General features: G+C 33.8%; 1 protein-coding gene across 1 annotated transcript; it reads right to left on the bottom strand.

Annotated features, from left to right (window-relative positions):
• Positions 1-2534: 2534 nt before the first annotated feature.
• On the bottom strand, positions 2535-16466 carry LOC106879992 (G2/mitotic-specific cyclin-B). The gene is made up of 8 exons (XM_014929771.3): positions 16199-16466; positions 14712-14915; positions 12632-12820; positions 11328-11486; positions 9596-9832; positions 8111-8251; positions 6506-6610; positions 2535-5409 (listed from the first exon to the last, which is right to left on the bottom strand). Exons 1-8 carry the CDS (start codon positions 16220-16222, stop codon positions 5314-5316), a joined length of 1155 nt encoding a protein of 384 aa, XP_014785257.1. The 5' UTR covers positions 16223-16466; the 3' UTR covers positions 2535-5313.
• Positions 16467-18246: the final 1780 nt, after the last annotated feature.

The following is an 18246-nucleotide window of genomic DNA, read 5'->3' as shown; positions in this document are numbered from 1 at the left end:
TATTCATGCAAATACAGTGACAAACATTTTTACATATAAGATGTATTTATTCAAAATACATGGTTGACTCGGTAGTGATTAAAAAGCATTGATTTATGTAAACGATCAATAATACATACACATATACATGTATGTATTATTGATCGTCAAAATCAGAGATATCTGACGAGAGAAATTCCATGTCTAATTGTCCCTTTCGGCTAATCGATTTCTCCATGTCGCTTCACTTTGATTTTCATTACATACATTTCTAGCGTACACAATTTCGTTTATTGCTTATATATACTTTTCATCTGATGATAATCTGTGCAGGATTATTGAAACGTACGTAATGAATTGTTCGAAATATCATGAATTTGTTTTTAAGTGTTCAATTCAATTACATGTGACTCTTCATACCACCTTACTTGTCTCCGTAATTATGCTATTTTATACAGTGCAATACTTGAGTTCGGGAGTTTAACGTGATTTCCGTATCGAGTTTTCAGCAGTTATTTGTGCATTTTGACACACGCTAACGATGCGTTAGGAAAGTTTGTCTTTGAAGCTATAATATACAACAGAATAAATCTATAGATTTCAGCCAATACTGCTGGTATAAATTAGACTTAACTAAATACACTGGACAGTTGTAAACAGCTGGTTTTCTATGTAGTCACTTCCTGGATAGGAAATACAAGATCAGTTCATTTGCTTCCGCTCGAAGTAGCCGTTAAAAGTGTGTCATTCAGTGCAAATCAGTTTATAATAACAGCAACTGTGTATGTATATATATATATATATATATATATATAGTACTCCAGAGTCAGATATGTAATCAGTTGCCAATTAAATCTTAGTAGAAACAGAAACTGGTTCAGGTAATTCCTCTTTATTTATGCACGAAGAAATTGTATTAAACAGTCGTTTACATCAATATGTAATTACATATGATACGATGGCTGAAATCTATAGATTTATAATTATGTTAATGCATCGCTAAGATCTAAATTGAAATATCTGCCAAAAATAGCGTTCTTTTTTTTTTTTTCAGATGAATTTATCCGATTTAATGATACCTTTAATAATAGTGTTTATGTATTTACAATATCTTCGTGGATAGTTAGAGACGGTAGTCAGATGCTAATAAAATCTCAACAAAGATTTAAACCGATCCAGCTGCCTTTCTTTTTCTTAGACCGAAAGAGATAATTGTTTACTGTAATTTGGTGCATTTAAATGAAAGTCAATCGCCACGGATGTAACTCTTTATCGAACTCACGACTTTTGAAACACTTACTGGGCACCATACATAAATGGTAAATGTACTTTGTGTTTTATGATAAAATTGAAAAGTTTTAAAAGATGGTCTTTTTAACTTATTTGAATCACTATTTTCAAACCTGAACTTCTCAACCTTTGTAAGAAATTTCTGATTTAGTACCTAGAGTTATTGTAACCACTTTCTGGTGATTATGCAGAAAAATGAACACACACAGCTCATTTGGTCAATGAAAACCATCATAACCATTAACTCTCAAAATGAATTTCATTGTGTGGAAGGCTGAAATATTTTGGACTAAAAAGGACGTTATTTTACCACAAATATATAAGTATATTCATAAGGATACTAATGCATAGGTCTTACCTAAAATATTGATGTGTTATGTTCAGAATGTATCCAAATCAATGCTGGAAGTGGGCATATTACTGTTATTAAAAGAAAATATTGGAGATATTTGCTTCTATCTGAATGCATTTCAGTAATAATTGTACATGTCATTTTCCAATGCTCGTAGTTAGAGATCAGATTTTTAGTCAAGATGTAAGGCACTGTTCATGACCTTTGACATGATGTTTGAGACTGGTGAGATTGGTACTCTAAGTGTTGGTGATAAAGTTGGCAATAGATTAAGTCTATCACGAACAAGATACTTTTAATCCAAAGTAAATTCTACTTTTAAGCTAATTGTATGCCTGAAGGGTACAATTAAAGATTATTCTTCCGTCTTTAATGAAAATAAACAGTAGTAGTCCATAACCTTAAATGACCAAGAGATTATGTGTATAGTGTGACCAACAACGGTGCCATCAGGTTATCTACCTGAAATCAAATCTCCCATGTCAAGTACAAAAGGAGTCCACTGGATGTTAATTTTTCATGTAATTAAACACTTTTGTTCATTGGTTCTCAATGGAAGGAAATGAACTTCTGTAAGCAACAGGCATGCGAGGTTGGAGCCAAGCACTGTAAGCTAAAGCTTGATATATGATTACCCAACCGTGTCTTTAGCATCAGAAATGTGCAAACATTGAACTGCTTTCTCTTTTTGTAATTTCATTTAATTTAATTTTCAACAGGCTCAGGTCAACCATTGTAAATTATATGCTTATTTTTCTCATTTTTACAAGTTTTGTTAGAGACTAACCAAGTTGCTGTAGGTTCACAACAAAACCTACAAGGCAGAAAATATATCTCAAAATTCCATCTGATCTAAGCAGGCATGGAAAAATGGACAGTAAAATAATATTAAAGTGAAAGAAATGAAACTGAATTTTCCATATTTCAAATGATTTATGTATAATTTTTTTTTTCTTTTGTGTTAAAACAAAAATTGAATGAAATATACACAGGGTAATAATATCTGATACAATACATGAAATATACACAAGTTTGTGGACAATAACAGCTGAAAAAATATACATTGAGAACAGAATGTTAGAAAGCTGTTTGTACTGGAGAGAGCCAGGAATAGAGGCTAATGAAGAGCAAAATGGGGTTGGTGAAAAAAAAAAGGAAAAAATGACCAGTTGGAAAGATAGTTAAATGGTGTGCTTGTTTTGGTAATATTTGTATCTTCATGTTGAAGACTTGGAGGGAATCCTGTTATCAAACAGTAGTCAAGTAAAACTGCATAATTTTTTTAAATATCTAGATCTTAAACTTTTTAGACCAATGAATTATTTACTAACAGTTTATAAAGCTATGAGATGTCAACAGGAGGTGACTAGCAAGACTGAAGCAACTAATAGGGAACAGTTCCACTAACTACAACAATTGGTCTTATTGGATTATAAAATGTGTCTAGATATATGAACTAATCAACATTAAAAGCTTGTTAAAAGTCATTAATGCTCTTAAAAACTAAACTGTGCAGATTATAAGATTCAAATTTAATTTTCTCTTGTATAAAAAAAAGGCTTTAAAACATTGCTTGATTACTTTGTTGGAATTCTTTTTCAGAAATGTAAATTGAAGATTGTCTCAAATATTTGTCAACAGAGGGAAAATAACACTAGTTTCTTAAAGATTACAGCGAAAAAGGAGAGTCCAGTTAAGAAATAAACTGCACTCACAAACTCTAGCTATATACTAGGAGCCAGCAGTCTACACAAATTTTTCATTCCAGAAGAAAAAAAGAAAAAGAGAAACAGATTATTTTCAATGATGCAAAAGTTAGGTCTTTCTTAGAACAGGAGCTGTTATAATTAGTCTTCAGGCAACTAAGCTGTACATATCTTCTCTATATTACACTGTCAAAACTTGAGTAAACATAAGCAGACTGGAGCAACCTGGACAAGAAAACTTCAGTTTGTCAGTGTTAGAAGGCTCCTTAATTATTGAAAAAAAAAATCAAGAAATTGGTCATTTCAACCAATCTACTTTAGATGTAATTCATAAATGGATTTTAAAAATACCAGGTTATATACATATGTACAAATTTTTAATTTTTAAGTTAGAATATATTTAGAAACATTGCAACTTATGCAATCTTAATATAAATGTAGATCTGAAAGATTTTATAACAATTCTAGAATTAAGTTCATGACAAAAATTGCAGGTTACCTTATGAGTAACACTTATCCTGAAAGACAAACCAGAATGACCTTTATAACTTGAAACAGAGAGACAAAAACTGTCGCAATGTGTAACAGATGGTTGTAGTGTGTAAGAAGTAAAATTTATTCAGAATTAACTCAATACATTTGGAAACAATTTACTGCTGGGCCTAACAAAAATACTAACAGAAAGTGGCCTCAAAACCTCAGCTGTGTTTTAAGGTTTTCTCATGCTTACATTACTTAAGTGATAGCAAAATTGCCAAAGAGGTAGGTTGATGTCATTAGCTATATTCTCACAACTCGCACAAAACACAGCCAATATTGTTTAGAAAACATTGTGCGACACAAAAGAACATTTTAATAACCAAACCAACCATTTTACATTTAACTAAACCTAAAGTTTTCTAACAATCTATATTAAAATCAGAAATTGTAACAAAATACTTCTGTATTAAAAAATTTTAAAACTGAATTGGTCATTTAAAATCAGAAAAAGGATAACCATGAGAAAACTAAGGAAATAATTGCCATGAAACAAACTTATGTGTCATTGCAGATATAACAAACAAACCGGATACTGATCTTAAGTGTTTGTCACATCTGTAACGGTTATAAAATACTATCACAAAAATTACCAGAAATTTGTCCAAAACTGAATGGAAAGAAATGAACAATTAGCAATAATACCAAGTACAGTATCAGTAATAGGAAGTATTTATCATCCTTTTCAAATACCAAATGTACTCAAAGAATAAAACATGAATTAGAATTAAATGTTTATAGTTCATGTTGGTTTAATCAACAATGTGTTTAGTTCATTACAAAATTACATTTGTGTACTTAGCACAGTAGATAAAATCATTTAAGCATTGTGACATATATACAGTTTATTATATTTACACTGAAATTAAATTAGCAGCAGGTAGTGCACTCAATCTTACAATTGCTGTTACAGCTGTTCACATTCGTTCACTCGCTATACACATCTAAGCTGCAGTAAATTCAATGCTTTCTAGTAACTTAAGCTATTTAAGTCCACCATCAATTTAAAGCTAGATTATACATATATATATATATATATATTAAAAAAGTAAAAGGGAGCAACAGACGAAAACTCTTCAAAAGTTCCCTGAAAATCCCTGCAGCCATACAATTTTTCCAGAGAATTAAAACATTTAGTTGTGGCGTCAATTTTCATTTTAACAAAAATTCCACCAAAACATCACTTATCTCACATAGGGAGAGAAACAACCTCAAATACTTCTTAAACATAGGCAAAAACTACACACCTGCACAGGTACCTCAATATCATCACATTCACAACGCAGGGCTAGGGACACCTGCTAACCTATTTGCACTTATGAGGATTACATTATAAAGACTCCTCAAATGGAAATAGATTTTTTTCTTTCATAATGTATAAAAATGTAAATCGGTATTGACTATAAATTCAGTCAAAAATGTCATGTTTAAGAGTCAAAAACAGTGACGTCAATTTTCAGCAACTTTTCTGATGGCATCACCTTTTAATTCTGGAATGGTACTGATCTTAAAGAATTTGGAGCCTTGGAATTTTGTCCGGATAGCCTAGAAAAAGAAAAATGATTTTAGAAATTGATATACTTCAAATTTTGTCACATAATTACTCATTAACCCTGTCTTCAGTAATTTATCCAACAAAAAATATTTTCTCAAATTATGAAAATGTACCACCAATGGTGCACAGGGCAGTTGTGTGAAGTCTACTATAATGAACCACCGGTGGTACAGGTGACAGTTAACGTGCTAATATCCATTTTGTCTTTCATGCTAGCATGGGTTTAGACAGGGGAGTTAAGGTAGAACCATAACCCTTTAGCATTTAAATTTGCCTTATCCACCCCTAATATTCTACCAGTTTCACGTTCAAACCGGCCCCATATCTACCCAACATTCATCAATTAGCATCTGCTTCGACGCGGTTTCTATGACTGGATGTCCTTCACCAACTACTCCAAGAGTGTAATGGGTGCTTTTTATGAACCCATCATCGGCCACAACTATGATTTCACTTGGCTTGACTAGTCTTCTCAAACACTGCATATTGCCAAAAGTCTCATTCACTTATCACATCCATGAGGCCCAATGTTAGATCATGCTTCACCACCTTGTCCCATATCTTCCTCTTCCACAGGCTTCTCCATAATTAGAGAGTGGCACTTCATCCTCATACATCACATGATCATACTACACCTGATGCCTCTTATGCACAACTTCATTCATGACACTGTCATTGCACTTTCAGTGAAGCATACTAGCTTCATTTCTTTCAAGCCTATGCATGTCCTCAGCAGTCACAGCCCATGTTTCACTGCTGTGTACCATGACTGTTTGCATGCATATATATATACATATATAATCACATCATTGAAATCCGAAAGCCATAAGGTAATATATGATTATTTAGTCAATGTTTCGAATTAGACATTACAATTGACAGTAATCTTGATGCTCTTATTGTTAACCCATACCAATTTTCTGTAAGGAAATTCTTTTATCTCAGTCTTTGAAAGTGTAAAGCAACTGGCTTTGTGAACAGTTGACAAACATGGAATATCAACATCTGCATACATACATAAACACATTGGGCTTCCAGCAGATTCTATCAAGAATAAAAAAGATAAAAACGATTAGCAATTCTTACAGTTAGTTTACTGGTTTCTGCTTTCAAGACTAGTTTTGCAAGTTTGCGTATTATATCAGCAAGGTCAGATTTAGTGTACGTGCTGTAGTAAGCTAGGGTATCGTTCTGGAATAAAAAAATTTTTTAAAAAAAGGATGAAAATAGCAGGGAATATGTAAAATTTGCATGCACCACACATTTTCCAAACATTATGCTTCAAAGACAGTATGCATTTAAGAGAGCTTAGTCAAATACATTTTTTCAATTTTCAGAAACTGATTATTTTCATTTAAGGTGAAAAAAAAAAGACAAAAATCTACTGTAATGCAATTCATATTACTACGAAATGAGGTAATGCAGTAAATTTAAAATAACAGAGCAAACTAGTTTTTTTAACAGGAAAGAAAAAAATAAATAATTTAACTATCAACTCTAAATGCAGGGAGATAATTCGTACCTGCATCTGAGTTCAACTACGCTCAGAACTAAAAGTAAAAAAATAAGACTGGAAACTCATCAGAGATATTAAAAAAATTTTGAATACTATCTGGAATTGGTAATCTGTCAATCTAAAACCAATAGTGAACCATCAAAATTGCCAGCTGATTGAAAATTATGCTTTGTCACGTGAAACATCAAAAGCTGCCTTCAACTGATTGTATGTTATAACTTGAACACTCGATCAAAATTCTCTATAATTTAGTCTTAGCTGCAGTGAGCACTATGGTGATAAAAGCCAAATTTAAATCCTCAATGAAGAGACCTTTGTAACAGCCTAATCCTATGGTGGCAAATCCAATTTGTTCTGGTTAGTGGCTCTAATATCAGTTTAGCCAGATTTTGCCAATACCAATTATATCAAGAATTCAGCTGAGTGCCAAGTCAAACTTTTGGTAAGCCAAGAATACAGCCACATTGAGTTAAAGTAGCTCACAAGCATCCTCCCTATCTCCACAAGTGCAAAACATAAGATACTGCATTCATCTCCTGGATTTTAGAACTAGTCTTTTTTGCGTTTTTAGTGCCACAATGGGACAATCAATATTTAACCTTGTCATAAGACAGAATTTGAGGCAGATGCCCTTTGTAAGTTTTCAGGCTGATTGGAAATAAATGTAAGGTGATGATACTCTCAAAAAGAACACACAAACATGTATCTCGCTAACGATTGGGAAGCAAGCCTCTTAACTGTACAGTTGCCTCTACACCTAAAATCTGTATTCCACTCCTAGCATTTCGCTGCACTGACTGAGTGAATCAAACTCATCACCTAAATCTGTTACCATTATAAAAAGGGTATTGTATAACAAGCTAGCCATAAAACACTGCAAATTTTAAGCAGAGCAGACAAGTTTAAAAACTATTCAAGACATTCAAGGACTAAATCCCATAAGGCAGCAACCTGAAAGTTCCAAACTCTCAGAACAGAAAATTTAGCAATCATTTTTATTTACTCGAAAAGATTAGCCTGAGAAATCTAACGTGCAAGACAGGTCTAAGCATATTTCAGATTAAATCATTTTTCAATAATTTCTTCTTCATTGTAATGTTTGACCAAATTGACACACTCAAGCAACATTTTAATGAGATGTCAAGACATTAATAAATGTAAGAATGAAATCCTACCCATTCTGTGTTAGAGATGAGATGTAATGAAAGACATAACGCAGCAGCAGCTAAGTGTGAAGGGTGAATGTTCACCATATCGTATTCTACAATTGTCAACTCCATCAAATATTTGGCCAATGTATGAGTGTTTGCATCAACCTGCAATGAAAAGAATATCCAATATTTCATTAAATAAATGGAAGGAAACCCACCAAGGAGAGAGAAAAGAAAAAAAAAGAGGATTTCCCATTTCTAGAGAAAAAAGAAGCAACAGGTGTGAGGTTGTATGTTCATTTGAGACCAGGTAGTCATAAATACAAATATTAAAAAGTTAAGATACATAATTTTCCTCGATGTGAACAAGTTCAACTGCAGCATACTATTTAGCATTTATATTACTCTCTCAAATGTAATGCCATTTACTCACATTATTTTGAATTAATCACACACTATCTTGTAGATTTTCATGTGATTGCTTATTTTAAAAATATTGTAGGACAGGTGTGAGAGGCTGGATCTGGTCAGTTTTAACACAAAACTGGTAGATTATTTGGGCTGGATATGGCCAGTTTGAATGTCAAAGAGTTAAGGAGATTATGCTATAAAACCCACACTAAAGCAGCTATGTATTCACTTGATTTGCTAGAAATAGTAACTAAATCCTCCTCAAAGCACAACCTACTGTCTCAAAAAATAAATAAATAAATAAAAAATAGTAAAAAATTCCAAGATACTCCTGCTGAGATAGGAATGACTTGTGACTAAATACTAACAAAACATTTTATGGAACAAAGAATATTACGATGCAGTGAAATCATTTGGTGAGGTCAATGAAAATTCAACCAATTCTCTCAAATAAAAAATGCACAAAACCCACCCCACTCTTTAACCTTTCTGTTAACATACTTTACATGGCCTTCATTTCAATTTTGAAAATAAAGAATTTACTAAAATAACTCATTAAGCTGGTGTTTGGAACATAACATGAAATTTAATGGAAGATTTTTAAAATTTAGATCACTTTGAAGCAAGCTTCTATGCATATGGAGGAGGACAGCTGAGTAAACTGACTGGACCCTAGTGCAGCTCACCAGTTCTAGTCAAACCATTTAAACCATACCAGCATGGTATGGTTTAAAATGATGATTGTATCAAAAGGAGAAGATAGGCAGGTTGGTATCAAGAACAAGATACAAGTTATTCAAGCAATTGTGTGCTAAGTCCACCTTGCAACCAGTCCTAGGTCCTCACACACTGCACAGCATCATGGCAAAGTGTTTGTCACAGCTTTTGGTTGACCAATGCTCAAGTAAAATTTAGGAAAAGTAGTGGTTGAGTAATAAATAGTATCCATTTGGTCCAGGATGCACCGGTTCCTTATAACTTGTGCCATTGGAAGCTAATAAAACAACACAATTGTTTATAAATGCATAAAGTAAAATTATATTTCAAATCTCAACTACAGATAAGCAGAAAGAAGTTCAAAGACAGAAAAGTTTGTACCTGTCCTGCTTTGGAATTTCTTCTCAGAAAATGCAAGCACAATGGCTTGCCAAGTTTAAAGTCTAATGTCTTCAAGATATGCATCTCCATTTGTCGAATATCTGCTCGCGTATATGCATTGTCTGTGATGTAGACAAAATCAGACACTTCTGGAGCGTACATTTCTTCATACTTTGAAGCTATCAGCATTGATGTAACACCAACCAGCTGTAGCTTGCTGCGAGTAACTGGATTAATCTGCAATTAAGAGGAACATGGCTTTATTTTTTTTAAAGAGAAATAATAGAAATTGACTGTAATTATGGCTAAGTAGTAAAGTGTCATTACAACTGGCTTCACACTATAACCAACACTCAAGAAATCAAATTTACTCAGTCTTCCAGTATCTTCTTAGAACTCTTATGTTCTAACAGTTCCATCTCTTTGCAGTCAAGATACATTTTACACACACACAGAAGAATGAGTTTACTCTAGCTGTTTATTTAGATAGCAATAGTCAGACTTAAAATATCTGAAGAAAGCTTAAGAAAAATTCTGAAATGCAACAAACTTCCACTACTTTTGGAACAGTATTTCATTGTGGGTCTCATCTGATTTTAGAGCTTGCAACTGGTGCGAGTTCAAATATTTTCTGGCCCTGAATGAGGAAATCCAATCTCTGAGATGTAGCTTCAAGAGTAACAATTGTAAACACCCCTTTTAGTCACTTCCTTTCTTTCAGTTACTACCAGTATGGTTTTTCATTGAGCCAGTTCAAAGTTCTGTGTTCATATATTGCATTTCACCCATCTTTACATTCCGATTTTCAAATCCCACCAAGGACAATGCTGCCTTTCATGCTTGCAGGGTTGATAATACCTCACTTTATGAGAACCTGGATTTACAAAGCTTTATTTCATAGCAAATATAAAATCCAAATAGGGAGCTGCTGGAAACTTAAGGCTTGGTTTTGAAAAAAGTCCTTGTGAATTGTTGAGTGCACCCACAAGTGATGGTGTGCAGAAGTAAAAGTGATTCAGAAAACGATTTTATATTCTTTTACTTGTTTCAGTCATTTGACTGCAGCCATGCTGGAGCACCGCCTTTAGTCGAATCAAATCGACCCCAGGACTTATTCTTTGTAAACCTAGTACTTATTCTATCGTCTCTTTTTGCCGAACCGCTAAGTTACGGGGACCTAAGCACACCAGCATCGGTTGTCAAGCGATGTTGGTGGGGACGAACACAGATACACAACATATACATATATACAACGGGCTTCTTTCAGTTTCCATCTACCAAATCCACTCACAAGGCTTTGGTCAGCCCGAGGCTATAGTAGAAGACACTTGCCCAAGGTGCCACGCAGTGGGTCTGAACCCGGAACCATGTGGTTCGTAAGCAAGCTACTTACCACACAGCCACTCCTACGTCTATATATATATATATTTTTTAATTTTTTCTATTATAAATGATTTTGACAGTCTTGCTTTACATTCTACTGCTGTTTTATAGCCTCTACCCCCGCCCCAAACAAACTAACAATCATTGAGCAACCCACATTTTAATGCAGTTAAAAACTTCTTTCCCTGAATATATGCTGCCGAAATTGGGAGTGCATTTTGTATGCCTGTGTGACTCTGAATGTGGTGATTCAGAAAAGCTACATTGAGACACTCAGTTCGGTAGCCAGAGTTGGGATAGAATCTAGAACAACTAAAGTCATAATTCAGAGAATAAAGATAAAAGTTACCTGCAAAAATCGATCCAATACAGATACTGTTAAGTAAAGTGTTTCTTGTAAAAGTCTAAAGCGGTGATGAACCTGACAGAGCCAATCTATAAGAATGGCCCTCATTTTACCAGTTATTTCCTGACCTTGAAGGTAATTTTTTCTCACTGAATAGGTTTTCTGAAAAAAATTTATAAAATCAAATATTAGCAGAAAATCTGAATATACCAATGAATAAGAGAATCTATTTTAGCCAGAGAAAATGCTAAAATGAAAGGATTAGGTATGGCCCTATTTCAACCATCACAATGGTTACTATCGCCTCCCCCAGCTAAATATAGTTTTCCAGTTATCATTTACATAATCGTTATGGTACCTTCTGCACCCCAGTTAAAAATGGATGCATTTGAAGCCAGTTAAAATATTAATGGCTACAACTGGAAGCAATTAGCCCTTACTATTTGTGAAAAGGGTACCCCACTCGCATCAAGGAGAATGGCAAACGCATAAAATTGGTAGAGAAGTGAGCATAACCAACTCACTTTCCACCTCAAAACGATCTCATTTTTCACCTCAAAACGATCAGTGTGGTTTTATATTGAAAGCTCATAGAAAGAATGCAAGTCAGACAAGTAAATCTGAAGAGACATCTGTAGTGTAGAAGCAAACGTTCAAATTGATACTACTCTTAGGCAATCACCATTTCAATGCCTACATTTTCATATTTGCATAGGTTAGACAAGTGTACTTTGTGGCCAGATGACTGTCACCAATGCTGAACTGGTTTTCAAGTGAGGTTATTAATTTTGTAGCCCATAGAACAAACAGTCCTGATTTATGCAGAGGACTAGAAACAAGCAACATGTGAAGATGCTTGTCAAGTGAACTGCAAGCAAATGATACAGGCAGCAAGGCTGTTTACAACCATGTAAGAATTAGTCCAAAGTAAGACCAAAGAAAACATGATTATACATTCATGTGATTTTCTGGAAATATTTAGCACAAGCCGTATACTGCCTAGGCTCAGCTCAAGTTATCAAAAACATCAGTTTACATAATGGAGAGCACTACAAACAATGGTAAGGATCATTTTACAGCTTGGCAAAGCCGACCGTATCATATACATTTATAAGAGCAAAACTTTTATTTTGTTTTGCCAGTCAAACAAACTGATTTATGACTTATCAGTAGTTCAGTATCAAAAATGTTTAGTGATATAAATTTAGACATAACTGAAGCCATTACCAGACAAATCTGCGGAGATAAACCTTCAGCAGAAGGTTAAAATGAATAAGACACAATGAAGAGAATAGATAAACACATACCTCAAGTTCACGCAAGTAAGTGTAAATGTCATTAACATATTCTGAAACGAGTTGTGGATTTTCATGATCGTCAGCATCAATGTCAATAACATTAGCCATAACAATTCGAGGCTCAGATTCACACACTTCCATTGGACTTGATTGTGATTTCGATTCATTTTCAGTATTTGGAGGAGGCTGAATTAGTTCCTGTAAAGAGATGGAAAAATGTCAAATGTATCACAAAATATTTTTTGACAATGATCAGTGTGGCTAGCCTAACATGCCAAAGCTTCAACACACCAGATTGCATCCAAGCTGGCTTCAGGTTTTAGGGGCTAGCAGTAATCTCAAGCAGGGATTACTGTATTGCAAGCATTTCGATAAAGCCTTAAGAATCCTGCAATTTGTTCAATCTTTACTATGTTGGGAAGCTTGCAAAGATAACAGGTACAACCCTTCTTCCTCAAGCAAATAATTTACAGGAATGTCAATTTTAAAACTTTTAAACACAAAAGGCATGGCCCATAAATTTTAATTTGCAGTTAGAAACATGTGCCTGCTTTCAAAGAAAAAGTGGTCCATATTAGCTTTTGTACTCCAGTTAACAATTACACTAAAGTTTTGGAAAACATCTTGCAGCTCCCTTAACCCTTTTGATACCACCCAGCCTGAAGCCATCTCTGGCTCTTTGATTTAAAATCTTCCACCAACACGTCAAGTTAATTTAGGTTTCAAACAACAGTTTAATAATCCTTTCTATTATAGGCACAAGGCCTGAAATTTTTGGGGAGGGTTTAAGCCAATTACATTGACTCCAGTAGTCAACTGGTAATTTATTGATCTTGAAAGGATGAAAGGCAAAGTCAACACCGGTGGAATTTGAACTCAGAACACGAAGATGGATGAAATGCCACTAAGCATTTTGCTTGGAGTGCCGAGTAAATTTTACATGGTTTCAAATAATTTTAAAAACTAAGTTGGTATGCTTCAACAGAAATATGGTAATGAAATGGTTAAACAAGATATTACTAATTTATTTTAGTAATAAATTTCAACACAAGGCCTCAGAATGCAAAAGAGTGGTATAGTTGACTGGTACATACGTTCTGCTCAGAATGACAGAAAGCAAAGTTAATGGTAGTAGGGTCTCTGTTCTGAGAAAGCTAAACACTTGAAAGAACTAACAAGTACAGACTTGCTGGTTTTAATGGAACACTTTTAGTCCCCCTCCATGTCAAATGGGTTTCTATAGAGATAACGGCTGACCTTGTAGTCAAGGCTTACACACAATTTAGGTGAAGGATTTCATGAACAACATAATTAACTTCTAATTCTGAATACCTTTTGAGGGTATTTCAGATGTGACCACTAGTCATTTTATCAGAGGCAGGATCCAAAGCAGTCAAAAACAAATTGCTGTCTGCAGGACTTTCTGAATGGCATGCCAACAAAAAAAAAAATCACTTTGAAATTTTGAGTATTGTAGTCCATCTTATGCAGCCTGCTTCTTGAAAAAGGTTTCCCCACACCAGATCTAAAGTGTTCTTCCCTCATTTAAGGCAAGGTGTAATTTGGGAAATATTTCACCATTTAGGGTCCGTTTTCATTGCTGGCATGGGTTAGATAGTTTAACTGGGACTTGTAAGCCAGAGAGCTGTACCAGGCGCCAGTCTGATTTGACTTGATTTCTACAGTTGGTTGCCCTTCCTAACACCAACCACTCCAGGAGTGTAGTGGGTTGGTTATTTCTAGCAGGTCAAACTACCACATCAATACTTTGTTTATAATGGACTAGTGGTTCTATGACTTCAAAATGTTTGAACAACTACAAATTTTGATTTGTCTATAATTAGAAATTTAAAAAACAAGCATTCTGAACTTCTCTTGTGCTATTTCAACTATATTCACAAGTATTTTTGGGCAAAAATTTTCTGAATGTCCCCAATAAATGTTCCTGCATTCAAGTTCAACCCATTTTCATTAAATAAGACAATACTTAATATCCATCACTATCCATCCATAAAATACCAATCTTTTGTTTAGTAACTAAAAAGTTGAAGTGATTTACTTAAATTTCATACAAAAACTCAACTCTCACCTGTTTTACTACTGTCGTTTTCGGTACGGCTGTTCTCTGTCGAAGGGATCCTTTCTTAGTTATTTCTTTTCGTTTAATATTCTCAAGGGTTATACATGAAACCTTGTTACCAATTTCGTTGAGGGCAGATCTAGACACTGGGTATGCATCTATATTTGATTTCGAGATGGCAGGGTTTTCACGATTCAAGGCTCGTATGCGCATCTGCGAAGAGAAAATAAATATATTTAAAAATGTAAAACTTCGTATCGAATTCAGTATAAGAAACTCAGACGGAATTCATCCACTAAAGTTGGATTTTCTCAGTTTTGATAGGGGGGGGGGGGGGGTCTTTCAAATTTTTCCCCCACACCACTTCAAAATGAGGGGGGGGGGGTCTTTTATAGAAAAAAAAAAGATAAAGAAAACTATGATTCTGGAACGTCCTCCGCCCTGTTCTCACGTTAGCGATCACCATCACAAATCTCCATTTTTCCCCTTCAAACTTTTTCCATTTGACACACAAAAAACAAATGAATTTAAAACAGTGGAAATATTTATTCCGCATTTATGAACTTTTTTTTTTGGTAGGGTGGGTAATGGATATATATTTTCCGGGTCTAATTTCGAAATAATTTTTTACAATTTGAATTTTCAAATCTAAACTGTTCTTCAATTGTTTAAATTAAAAAGTGGGTACTGCTTGCAAAATTCACTTTTCGTGTTAATGAATTAGATGTTAGCGTATTCGAAACTTAATTCTGATGATCAAGGTTTTATAATATTTTGTAAAAAAAAAAAAAAAAAAAAAAAAAAAAAATTAAATTTATTAACCGTTTACAGATATAAAAAGTACTATCAATATATATATAAAAATATTACAGAATTAACCTTTTTTTTTTTTCATGCAATGATTTTTATAAAAGGTAAATTACAGATAATTCGAATGGTCGGAAAGAGACACTAAACGTTCGAACTAGTCTCTAATTTATAGAATTAATAACAGAAATTTAACGTTCACATCATTTTACTACATCAATTACAGCAACCTTTAATTAAATTTATTACACCTGTGGTTTAGAATTGCAAATATGACAACGGTTCTTTCCCCCACTCCATTACCAAAACTTGTTCGTACACGAATATAAATTCCATGCTAAAACCCAAACAAGACTGGGCAAACACCAATATGGCCCATATTAATTATATTTACATCTTTTATATTACATACAAATTATATTAAACGTTCAGTGTTTTTTTTATTATCTGTAAATACAACTACGTCTGTTAGGGAAGAAAATTACATCTCAAATAATTACGACATAGTTACAATTAGAAATTATAGTCAATATAATCGATATTGAACCAAATACAGAAATGTAATTTAATAATGAAAGTTACAGTAAATGAATGACGTGACATATAAGTTAATGGGTTTGTTTGAGGATTTCGAAAATGAAATAATATTTAAAAACATAATGAATGAACTAAAACAAAAGGTTACTTACAGTGTTAGACCGTGTTGTAGCCATGGTATATATATGTAGATATATGTTTTAACAAAATTTACTTCGATGGTATGGCAATGTAAAAAAAGAATATTGCCAATATAATAAGCGAATGAATTAAAAAAATATATATATAAAGAATCTCAGCTGAGAGCGCAAAGACAGTGATAAAAATAGATGAGGATAATCGAGTATAAGTCGGATTGGTGTCAAGGCATTTATGATATGAATCTCATTCTGGTGCTAAGTTCGAATAACAGCGGTACTGCGCTGATTGGCTGATTGCTTAGCAAGCTTCTTGTTTGATTGGCCAGTTTTGTTGTGAAACCGTTATAACATAGCGGCTTACTCAGAATCATTTCCTTACAATTTTTAATAATTTTTTTCTATTTAAAGTTTGTTTTCGGGATTTAGTTATAGAAAATTTCATCTTATGTAATGCCAAAGCTCGTTGAGTCCTTGTTGGGATTTATAAATGAGTATTTGAAAAAGATATTTGCGAGTTTTACAATAAACATCTTAATTTATTCCCAGCATGCATTGTTATTTGTTGATACTATGCAACCAGTAAAGCTAATGGGCTCGTGTACAGTCGGGTAGCCTGCTAGAAATAACAGTCAAATATCCCTTAAATCGTCCTACCGTTTTGTATTTTTAAAAATGAAAGGACACATCAACTAATATATTCCTAGTTGGGGTGGGGTAAAGACTGGATAGTCATGATTTGAATGTCTTGTGTTCAAAAGTCTACTGGTTCATTCAATATTTCTATGGATTAATTTAGCTGCAAATTTTTGCATGCTGGGTCACTACAGTGTACACACACACACGTCTGTCGCTAGTAGTTACCATTGTTCCAGCACAGCTCTGATTGAACAGACTTATGATCAAGAATATTCCACCCATGACCATCCCGTTTTATAATTTTTAATTTTTTTTTATTTTTCAGTGAGTATACAACAGATTACATTTACCCAGTGTGTCGTATGAAAAGATGGTTCGGTGTGACATGAAAGAGAATACAGGTTTTAAAAAAACAAAACTGTAACGTTGGGATACTTTCAAAAGGCGGAGTAGTCATGTTTGGAACGATTTTTAAAAGACATGATGGTTACGGTTGGAATGTTTTCAGAAAGACGCATAGTTTCGCGCGTCTGTACACACTCTTTTGTGCTCATGCGTGGGAGCGAATCCATGCACCAACTTGTTTATTCTCGATTTTGAAAATTTTCTATTTCATTAGCAAGTCGGACAAAATCTTTATTTCTTCTAGCTCTATACGTTCTGAATTCAATTCCCGTCCATCCTTTCAGATTTGATAAAATAAGTACCAGTTAAGCACCGCAGTCTACGTAATCAACTTACACCTCCACATAAAATTACTTGTCTTTTGCTAAAATTCCACTCCATTATTTACTAAACATTGAGCTACAAATGTAACCATCCCCTGCCGGAGCCCGGTCTGGGAATCGAAACCGCGAGTCCGCTGCCCTAACCACTAGGCCATTGCGCCTCCATATCGAACACTATCAATTGATTAACAACAATTTCCAAATATAATAATATTCGCGAAATTAATAATCCATTCATATGTATATTTTGATAAATTTGTATTTAGGCAACGAACATAAAAGGAATGAATTACTTTTGTAAATCTGAAAACAATAGAAATGTTAATCACGGGAGAGAACTCTAATATAAAGGGACATAACTCAGTAGTAATGCTGCGCACTACATCACAATAAATAAATACTATCTTTGCAAAAATGAAGAGAAGAGAGAGAGAGAGAGAAAGGGATTTAAAAATTGTAGCATTATGTAAACAAAATATACTGTAGAGAATATTAAAAGAAGACACTTTGTATGCACGGTTGATAAAGTGTATCTATTACGAGCCAATAGCTAGAAGTTTTTCTAATGTAGTCGTTCTATTTGCTAGATATAACTGCCAATTTTCCCTCAAACTACATTCTACTCATTTTAAGGAAAAGAATATCACATCGGATAATGTAGTCTTCGCTATATTTTGTCTGAAAATTCATTAGACT

This window comes from Octopus bimaculoides, chromosome 16, assembly GCF_046866305.1.
Source record: "Octopus bimaculoides isolate indiv1 chromosome 16, ASM4686630v1, whole genome shotgun sequence".
Lineage (NCBI taxonomy): Eukaryota > Metazoa > Mollusca > Cephalopoda > Octopoda > Octopodidae > Octopus > Octopus bimaculoides.
This window is presented reverse-complemented; position numbering and strand designations above follow the sequence as displayed.